Here is a 10,838-nt window from a genome sequence, read left to right on the forward strand (position 1 = left end):
CAGATATGGTTGATGTGAAGGCAGTTGGGGAAATGAGGAAGGCAGTGGAGAGGGGTTTGCTCTGTTTATTCAGCCAAAGCTGTCGTTTGTGTGGGGCTGTGTTGTCCATATTTTTTGTGCTCCAGCAATTTCAAGGCAAGTTCTTCTTGTTTCTTTCTTTGTAACTTATTGACTAATTGTGTTTTTCGCTGTGTCTGATAATGGCATCCAAAGCCTCGTAAGTTCTTTTTTTCCAAGTCTAAAAAATATATAGCTTTCCTTTCCTTCAAGGTTTTTTTGGTAAGTCAAAATTTTCGTGCGGCTGAAGCCCAAAATTCTGTTGTAAATCAAAGTAATCCATGAATATGACGGCAGGACAAGTATTTTTGTTTCTTCCATGAATAAAACTGAGTATTATTATTGTTTCTCAGTTTGTAAGAAATATATGAATGCTGAGATTTGATCTGTTTGGATTTCATGTAAAGTTCTAAAGAACAAAATGAAAGCAAAGTGTGGGTGCTAATGCTATGTCTTTTCTTGAGAATTGGGATATATTATTTATTTTCATTTCATCCATTTCTTATTCATTCCTTTGTGCGTTGTGTGCGCTCTTGTGTATGTCTACATATATATCAGGTTCTCAATCATTCCACGTGTAAAGCGAAAGGAGGAAAGTTTGAAGAATGGAAGCATCTTACTAGAGGATCTAATTGCTTCTTGTGATGGAAAATCTCATCCTATTCGTTGTTACTCTGCTGCTGAGATCATCAGAGCTGCTAACAACTATCCTTTTTGCATTTTAGATAGATCACCCTTCGCAGACTTGTACAGGGGTATTCTAGATGACCGAACAGTTATCATTAAGAAGTATAGAGATTGGGTCGACACTGACAGGGCTATTCGTGATATTATCATATCAATGCAGATGAGCACCCGTAAGAATTCCTTGAAATTATTAGGCTGCTGCTTAGAGTTCGATATGCCAGCTTTGGTGTTTGAAAATGCAGGAAAAGGAGGTCTCAACTTTGATGGAAGTTTAGTAGCGGATAATGAATTATTACCATGGAAAACTAGACTGCGTATTGCAAAGCAGCTTGCTAGTGCACTTACATACCTACATACTGCCTTTCCAAGGCCCATCATTCATAGGCGTATAACATCCCACTGCATTTTATTGGACGATGACTATGTTCCCAAACGCTTTGACTTTTCAAACTCCATAACCATTCCTCCTGACCAATTGTATGTTCAAGAAGATTTCGCAGCAGGGAGAATGGGGTACATGGACCCTACTTACATAAAGTCTTGTCAAATTTCCGAAAAAACTGATGTTTATTGCTTTGGTGTGATTTTACTTATATTCTTGATGCAACAACAAGCTGCATATTGGAATGAGGCAGGAAATTGTGGGAATACTTTACTAGAGATCCAAAACTTAATGGCATGTATTTGCAGCTTTTGGTGAGTTCTTGAGATTTCCAATTCCGGGGGGAATGTTTTGTAAGAGTGGTTAAGGCATAGGGGAATATTGTTGTCACATATTAACATGTTGCATCCAGGCAATATTTTCTTTTCATTTACTTTTGCTGCATACCAATCACCGGGCATATAAACAAAACTTAAAAACCAGAAACTTTTCGCCTTTTGAATTAGTTGATGGTGCTAGACAGCAGCAAAATCCTGCATTTATATCCCCAAATGATAAGATTGAGGGTGACAGATTGATGCAAAATTGATTAGGCCAATTAGATTTTGACTAGCTGAAGGGTTTTGGGAACTAATTGGGGGCTTGATTGGCGAACCAGAATTAATAAGAATTTTAGCATCAATTGAATCAGGCAATTAGAAGGTGTGCAGCAAATTGTTAACAAAATTGGTCAGAAGAAGAGTCTGAATCAAACTATGAGAAAAGTTTACCCAAATTCTATTGAGGTTTATGTTGGACTAAACTACCAACAATTGTTTGTGTGTACTGACTTTCCAGTATGTTTGGTGGTTAGTATTCACAATCTCTCATTATGTTCATCCTATGCCTCTTATATGCTCATAACTATATCATATATGCTAATATATTTTAGTTTTCAATACTTAGATTATTAATTAGGATTGTGGATCTATTTTGCTGTATTCTTGTTTCAGACTTCACTGAGAAAGAGGTTAATGAACTGATGCAAGCTGGTGCTATCTCTGTTGGTCTTGGCCCTCATCGATTACGGGTTGAAACTGCAACTGTGGCTCTTCTGGCAACTCTCATGTTGTGGTCTGATTCTCAAAAAGCATGTGATACTTGATCTCTCTCTCAAGGCAAGTCTTCTTTAGTCATCCCTTGGATAAGGACTACATTAAGTTTTGTGTACCACTTACTTTTGGCCAATGTAGGTGTTGTTGACCATCTGAAGGTTAATTTTAATGAGGGATTTGAGCACTGTAATTTTAGCCAATTTCTAGAAAATAAATGACCATGTTACAGAGTTCTCTCAAATTTAACAATGTTACAGAGCACTATAGGGTAATTTTAGCCAATTTCCAGCCTGCTTCTTCTAACCATGTTGACATGGAATTAAAATTAAACATGTAGTACTTGGAAGTAGGGTAAGTGTTTCAGCCGCTGGAGGAATTCCCGAAAGAGTTAGTTGGTGCGCCCCCAAAAGAAAATTTGTAATGTCCTGTTATCATTTGTAATATCCGTTTGGAAGGAGTGAGGGCAGATATGGTTTATCTGAAAGGCAGTTGGGGAAATGAGGAAGGCATTTGAGGAGAGGAAGTCTGAATGGATTTGCTCTGTTTATTCAGCCGAAGCAATATATATATATATATATATATATATATATATATATATATGTAAACACAGAAACTACATAGCAGAACTACAAATCAACCGAAGTTATATTTCAATTGGTAGGTGGGGTGGGGGCAGTATTTGTGCTCTAGCAATTTCCAGGAAGTTCTTCTTGACCAATTGTAATTTCATGTAAATTGCTTTGGTAGGCCCCAGTATATGCTATTCATTTGATGGGATCGTGGACTTTGCAAAGCATAGCAATAACTTCAAAACTGTAATCATTCTCAAATGGAAGCCCTATCCATCTACCGATCAATTACTGTTTACTAAAGCCAAAACAAAGCCATCAAAACTCTGGCAATTGTAAGTTATTGCTTTCATGGATGATTTGTAGCTAGCTTTAACATTTAATCTGATTCCCAAAATTTATTGCTTTCATGCGTGCTTTTGTTCAAATCAAATGGTGATTGTATGGGGTTTGGAGGAAGGAATGAAAAACAGAAAACATAATGACTAGGAAAAGGGTCAAGATAAATTAAAATAATATGAATAATGAATGGTTTGTTGATATACAACTTGGCTAGATGGCTTGCAGTTTGCTAACTTGGTTAGTAAGTCGTCCTATAAGTCAAATATATGAGAGCGGCGCATGTGATGTTATTGTTGACCATTCTACACATACCATTAAGGCTTCAAACCTGTCTTCCTTCTCATATGCAAGATTTCTGTAAAAGAAAATGAAACTAAAGAAATAAACAGCTGCTTGCACATGAGATCTGCACTGGATATAGGCGGAGGAATCAACAAATTGCAATTTATTTTGAGCAATCTGATTCCGATTCTGAGGGGACTTGGTGGTACACAGCAAAAGTGAAGAATGCCATCCAAAACCTTGTAAGTTCTGATTTCTTATCCTTATATATGGATTATTTTGATTTAGAACTAATTTGAGATATTCCTATAATTATTTTCATTCTTGCTTCTAATACTTGATATTAGTGAAACTAATCAAATTAATGAAGGCTAGATCAAAAAATTTATGGAGGCTGAAGCTTTAAGTTCATTTGTGAGGAAATAAATCCGTAGATTTGATCTCGTAGACTGTCATGTCAAATTCAAAAGCAAAAATGAAAGGAAATGGGGTAATATCTGGAAGGTGTTATGCCAGTGGACAAATCATTTTCATCATTATAATAATTTAATTCATCTTTTTTGTGTTTTTCCTATATGTATATATATTTGTATCAGGTTCTTCCCATTGGTTCCATGTTTGAGCAATAACAAGAAGGAAAGAGAGAGATCATTCTTGGATAATGGAAGCATCTTACTAGAGGATCTCATTGCTTCTTGTGATGGCAAATCTAATCCTATTCGGTGTTACTCTGCTGATGAGCTCATCAGGGCAACCAACAACTTCGATCCTTCTCGCATTATACAAGATTGTTCAGCCACGGAGTATAAATTTCATCATTCTATACATGTTTATGGTGGTTACAAAATGTTCAGGGGTTTCCTAGACGGCCGATCAATCATCATTAAGAAGTTCATGGGGACTGGGGATGAAGCTAGGTCCATGGCCATCCGTGACATTATCATATCAATGCAGATGAGCAACCATAAGAATGTTTTGAAACTCTTGGGCTGCTGCTTAGAGATCCCTATACCAGCTTTGGTGCATGAATATGCAATTGAAGGAGTTCTCAACGATCAAGGAGGTTTAAGGACTACTGAAAACCAATCCTCATTACCATGGAAAACTAGACTGCGCATTGCAATTCAACTTGCTAGTGCAATCTCATATTTACATTCCGCCTTTCCCAGACCCATAATTCATAGGGATCTAAAACCCAGTTCTATTTTCTTGGACCATGACTATGCTCCGAAACTCTCTAACTTTGAACTCTCCATAACCATTCCTCCTATGAAATCACATGCTGATGATGAGGTGAAAGGGACATTTGGTTTCCTTGATCCTTCCTATATGAAGTCTGGTTACATTTCAGAAAAAAGTGATGTTTATAGTTTTGGTGTGCATTTACTTGTATTTTTAACGGGACAAAAGGCTGTGGATGCATATGAGGCAGGAGAATATCAATCAATTATTGCACATGTGAAAGCTTCAGATATTGGGCAGATTCAAACAATTGCGGACCCTAAAATCTTAGGGGAGGTAGGGGGAGATGAGCAAGCACGACAGCACTTGCATGATTTCCTAGCACTGGCATTGTTATGCACCCAAGAAGAAAGTGAAGTAAGGCCAGATATGATGGATGTGGCGAAAGAACTCCTGAGAATTGAGAAGTCTATCATTTCCAAGTAATTCTCTCTAATTAACTATGCAAAGTCAAGTCGACATGGGACAACTTATTTGCCATGCACCTTCCCGTTTTGCTCTGTTTATTCAGCCGAAGCTGTTGGTTGTGTGGGGCTCTGTTGTGCATATTTTTGGTATTTCTTGTTTCTTTCTTTGTAAGTTATTGACTAATTGTGTTTTTCTTTGTGTCTGATAATGAAAAGGGAAAATAGTAATTTCATGTAAATTGCTTTGGTCGGCCCCACTGGACATTGATCATTCGATGGCAATGGCATCGTTGACTTAACCATAGCAATAAACTTCGAAACTACACTCTTTCTCCAATGAATTTTTTGTTAATTTTTCAAAAAAAAAAATCATTCACTGATGTCAGGCTGACGTCATCTCCCATGAGCAGGAGCTTAGAATGATTTTGCCTTGGACCCTGCTTGGGCTTGGTGAACCTCATATGTTGCCAGAACAGGAATCGACCATTGGAGCCAATTTTGGAAGCTTAGGGGGCCTTTTGCCTGGCTGAGCTCGCGGGCGGAAGTGCTTTTAATAATGGGCCTCTTGAGGTTTTCTTGATATTACAATTTTTCTTTCAACTCAAAAGGTGATTGTTTGGGAAATTCCAACTCCACCGAACGCGTTATAAATCTAAAAAGAATCAAGTGGAGTCAAGTCAAGTCAAGAGGTCTACACTTCAGTTGGGCGCAGCTGCCATGCATCTTTCCCAATTTAGACAATCCTTGTATTCAAATAAATTTAAATATATATATCTTTCTAAAATAAATTTAAAACGATGGGTTTTTAGGTCCCACTGCATGTTATTCCTACCAATCATGACAAGGCATTGGCCCCGCAAATCTCATCAATAAACTTGGAAACTGTTACAGAATTCTCAGAGAAGCTGAAACTCACGAGCTAAACTAATGCTTAGCACGAAATCTGCAGCATACAGGGAAGGAGATATCAACAAATTACTGTTTACTTTGGGGCAATCCGAGTCCAGTTCTAAGGGGCCCGTGTGCTAAACAGAGGAATTTCAAGTGTAAACAATGGCATCCAAAGCCTCGTAAGTTTTTTTTTTTTCAAGTCTAAAAAATATATAGCTTTCTTTTCCTTCAAGGTTTTTTGGGTAAGTCAAAATTTTCGTGCGGCTGAAGCCCAAAATTCTGTTGAAAATCAAGGTAATCCATGAATATGACGAAAGCGGCAGGACAAGTATTTTTGGATTTCATATAAAGTTCTAAAGAACAGAATGAAAGCAAAGTGTGGGTGCTAATGCTATGTCTTTTCTTGAGAATTGGGATACATTATTTATTTTCATTTCATCCATTTCTTATTCATTTATGTGTGCGTTGTGTGCGCTCTTGTGTGCGTCTACATATATGTCAGGTTCTCAATCATTCCATGTGTAAAGCGAAAGGAGGAAAAGGAGAAAAGAAAGAGATCATTCTTGAAGAATGGAAGCATCTTACTAGAGGATCTAATTGCTTCTTGTGATGGAAAATCTCATCCTATTCGTTGTTACTCTGCTGCTGAGATCATCGGAGCTGCCAACAACTATCCTTCTTGCATTATAGATAGATCACCCTTCGCAGAGTTGTACAGGGGTATTCTAGATGACCGAACAGTTATCATTAAGAAGTACAGAGATTGGGTCGACACTGACAGGGCTATTCGTGATATTATCATATCAATGCAGATGAGCACCCATAAGAATTCCTTGAAATTATTAGGCTGCTGCTTAGAGTTCGATAGACCAGCTTTGGTGTTTGAAAATGCAGGAAAAGGAGGTCTCAACTTTGATGGAAGTTTAGTAGCGGATAATGACTTATTACCATGGAAAACTAGACTGCGTATTGCAAAGCAGCTTGCTAGTGCACTTACATACCTACATACTGCCTTTCCAAGGCCCATCATTCATAGGCGTATAACATCCCACTGCATTTTATTGGACGATGACTACGTTCCCAAACTCTTCGACTTTTCATTGTCCCTAACCATTCCTCCTGACCAATTGTATGTTCAAGAAGATTTCGCAACAGGGAGAATGGGGTACCTTGACCCTACTTACGTAAAGACTTGTCAAATTTCCGAAAAAACTGATGTTTATTGCTTTGGTGTGATTTTACTTATATTCTTGATGCGACGACAAGCTGCGTATTGGAATGATGCAGGAAATGTGTGGGAATACCTTACTAGAGATCCAAAACTTAATGTTTCTGATGGACAGATTCAAATAGAGACAATTGCAGACCCTAAAATCCTTGAGGAAGTCGGGGGAGATGAGCAAGCACAACAGCAACTGCAGGATTTCCTAGCACTGGCATTGTTGTGCATCCAAGAGGAAACGGAAGCAAGGCCAGATATGATTGATGTGGCCAAAGAGCTTGTACGAATTGACAAGTCTATCTTGCCTTAGTTCAGTCTTTCACCTGTTAAAAGAGTCGATGCTAAGCTCTCTGTATTAGAACAATAATTATCCTTATGTAATCAAATTATCTGATTATAAATACTTAATTATGTGGATTTCAACAAGCAAGCAACTACCCTCTGATTAGATCCGTTTGAGTTTCATGTCAAGTTCAAAATGAATTTAATACTACCAGTAAAACGAACTATTCAAATGTTTCATGCTATTTGGACTAATTGGAATTGGATTGCGTTGAATTTGGAACTATGAAAGGTTTAATTTTGTTTAGGAAATTGGGATTTGTTGCGTTACATTACACGTTTGTATTTTTATTTTAATAAGTATCCACATGTTGTTTTGTAAGGAAAAAAACATTTCTTGAAAGCATCATGTGTAACTCGGAAAAAAAAATGGACAAAGAAAAAAGAAGATGACTCACACTAAAATCAGGGAAAATGAAGTCATCATTTCAAGCAATTCTCTCATCTCACATCTACTTTGTTTTTATCTTCTTTCTGACTATCTTCCCAATGCGTGTGGTCCTTTCTTGATATCCCAAATCGGCAACCTATTTTCTTTCTATCGAAGGAATTGGAGGAAGCTTCCGTGCATCTTCTTCCCAACAAATACATAAAAAGGACAATTTCAGTTACACCATATGAGGTTTGGTGTAATTGCAATCAGACCTTACTCCTTATGTTACTTTCTTTTATTAAAAATCTAAGTTTGACGGATGAAAAATAGAGATATATAATAAATAAAAGTATTAGATTAATCTTTGAGATGTAAAATTAAAGAAAATATATAAAAATTTAATTAAAGTTTTGAAGAACAAGATTACATCACTTGCTTACATCGTCCTCTCATTTTCTCAGCAACTTTCCCACATTGTCATATCACGCCATCTTTGTCCAATTATTTTGGATTAATGTTTATTTAATCTTCGAAAATAAAATTTAAATTTCAAACTTCTTGCTTGTTGAAGCCAGCAACCACACCCAGAGCAGATTAGCATTTAATAGGGCTCGGCTAGAAGCTGTCCGGATTAGCATTTAAGAAGGATGTGATGGGTTGGTTATCCTTTAAAACAAGGGTCCACGCGGAATAGGCCACCTTTTGAAACATCTACAAGGATCATTTGCGACCAAAATTAGAAAATTTTGACCTTGTGATTTTTTGGGTTACTTGGTGTCGATTTCTGATAGTTTACAAAAGCAAGCATCCTATGCTCAATCAACCTCAGAGACTTTGACACAAGCTTTCAATCGAAATTTTCATGACTTTGATATCTTTAATTTTTTTCTCTTTTAAATGTGAAATAATGTTTATGACAATTTTTGTATCTGAAAAAGATAAATCTTTTTATTTTTTATTTTTTATATTTTGTTTTGAAGTTAGGTGGTGCACGTTATTTCCTACTATTCATAACCGGGCGTTGAGCTTGCACTCAGAGAGAGTGAGAGTAAAGAGCTAAACTGGTGCTTGAACACGAAATCTATAGTAGAATGGGAGGAGATATCAACATATTACTATTTTCTTGGTGCTAAACACAGAGATTTGAAGTTGAAAAAATGTCATTCATATTCTTGTAAGTTTTTCACTTTTTATTTTTATTTTTTCAGTTACCTTGAGGGTTTTTTTTTCTGTTGGCATGGTAGGTGTTTGTGATTTTGTCACAATGACCCAAGTTGCTTGTATTTTTAATAGGGCTTCCTTTTTGGTTGTGCTTGATCATGAAGGGGGAGGAAATGGTATTTTGGCATGTACTTAGCAGGTGCTTTCTTCGCTATGTGTAAAGTAGAAAGAGCCACATAGAACATTTTAATATGATTCCTTAAGGTTGTAAACCAATGGTTTTACAAGCATATGGATAACCTTTATAATGTCATGAAACTCTCAAGTCCCAAAAACTACAACATGAATCATTAATGTTGTCAATCCTGGTTTTTACAAAAACTAAGAACAATTTTACTTTTTTAAGGTCCAACCAAACCTTAATGTTGTAATCGACATCATTTTCATTGTAAATTAGGCTATTACAATATTATGGATTAGAGTAAACCTTATTCTTGTAATTACGGGGCAAAAGCTCATAAATTCGAACCCAAATCTTGTAATCTAAAATATTAAGGATAGACTTTGCAATGTGACAGAACGTTTAGGTGCCAAACATTGTAATATAAGTCCTTAATATTGTAAACTCATGTTATTACAAGATTATGAATAAATTTTAAAATATTAGAGAACTCTCATGTGCCAAACATTTTAATATGATTCCTTGAGGTTGTAAACCATTGTTTTTACAAGCTTAGGGATAACGTTTACAATTGTATGGAACCCTAAGGTCCCAAAAACTGTAAACCGAGTCCTTAATGTTGTAAACCTCTGTTATTGCAATATTATGGATCAAATTTAAAATTTTAGAGAACTCTCATGTGCCAAACATTTTAATATGATTCCTTAAGGTTGTAAACCATTGTTTTTAGCTTAGGGATAACCTTTACAATTGTATAGAACCCTAAGGTCCCAAAAACTGTAAACTGAGTCCTTAATGTTGTAAACCTCTGTTATTACAAGATTATGGATCAAATTTAAAATGTTAGAGAACTCTCATGTGGCAAAAATTTTAATATGATTCCTTAAGGTTGTAAACCATTGTTTTTACAAGCTTAGGGATAACCCTTACAATTGTATGGAACTCTAAGGTTCCAAAAACTGCAACATGAGTCCTTAATGTTGTAAATCTCTGTTATTACAAGATTATGGATAAAATTTAAAATGTTAGAGAACTCATGTGCCAAACATTTTAATATGAATCCTTAAGGTTGTAAACCATTGTTTTTACAAGCTTAGGGATAACCTTTACAATCTTATGGAACTCTAAGGTCCCAAAAACTGTAACATGAGTCATAATATTGTAAATTCTAGTTTTTAAAAGAATAACAAACAATTTTACTTGTTTAAGGTCAAATCAAACCTTAATATTGTCATCGACATCATTTTCATTGTAAATTAGACTATTACAATATTATGGATTAAAGTGAACTTTAACATTGTAATCACAGTGCAAGAACTTGTAAATGCGAATCTGAATCTTGTAATCTACAAAATTAACGATAGACGTTTCAATTGTATGGAATGTTTATGTTTCAAATGTTGTAATATGAGTCCTTAATATTGTATACCCTTGTTATTACAAGATTATGGATAAAATTTACAATGTTAGGGAATGCTCAAAGATAGTTTGGCAATTGCCAATCAGTCAGTCATCATTTGCAAAGTGGAATGGCAATTGCAAAGTGGACCTTGGAGAAGGACAATTGGTCCTTATGCTTGTAATTGTAAATACAAGGGTTACAACA

At 35.9% G+C, this 10,838-nt stretch overlaps 2 protein-coding genes and 1 pseudogene across 2 annotated transcripts; all 3 read left to right on the forward strand.

The window, feature by feature from the left end:
* The first annotated feature begins 200 nt into the window (after positions 1-200).
* Positions 201-2,270, forward strand: LOC148916176 (non-functional pseudokinase ZED1 pseudogene; annotated as a pseudogene).
* Positions 2,271-3,126: 856 nt separating this feature from the next.
* Positions 3,127-5,301, forward strand: LOC103335050 (non-functional pseudokinase ZED1-like). Its single transcript, XM_008238043.2, has 2 exons — positions 3,127-3,655; positions 4,010-5,301. The coding sequence occupies exons 1-2, from the start codon at positions 3,639-3,641 to the stop codon at positions 5,079-5,081; spliced, it is 1,089 nt and encodes a 362-aa protein (XP_008236265.1). The 5' UTR covers positions 3,127-3,638; the 3' UTR covers positions 5,082-5,301.
* A 447-nt stretch (positions 5,302-5,748) lies between these two features.
* On the forward strand, positions 5,749-7,601 carry LOC148916177 (non-functional pseudokinase ZED1-like). The gene is made up of 2 exons (XM_089054333.1): positions 5,749-6,132; positions 6,456-7,601. The coding sequence occupies exons 1-2, from the start codon at positions 6,116-6,118 to the stop codon at positions 7,483-7,485; spliced, it is 1,047 nt and encodes a 348-aa protein (XP_088910459.1). The 5' UTR covers positions 5,749-6,115; the 3' UTR covers positions 7,486-7,601.
* Positions 7,602-10,838: the final 3,237 nt, after the last annotated feature.

The sequence above is a fragment of the Prunus mume genome, linkage group LG6 (assembly GCF_029339155.1).
Source record: "Prunus mume cultivar Tortuosa linkage group LG6, ASM2933915v1, whole genome shotgun sequence".
In the NCBI taxonomy this organism is placed as follows: Eukaryota; Viridiplantae; Streptophyta; class Magnoliopsida; order Rosales; family Rosaceae; genus Prunus; species Prunus mume.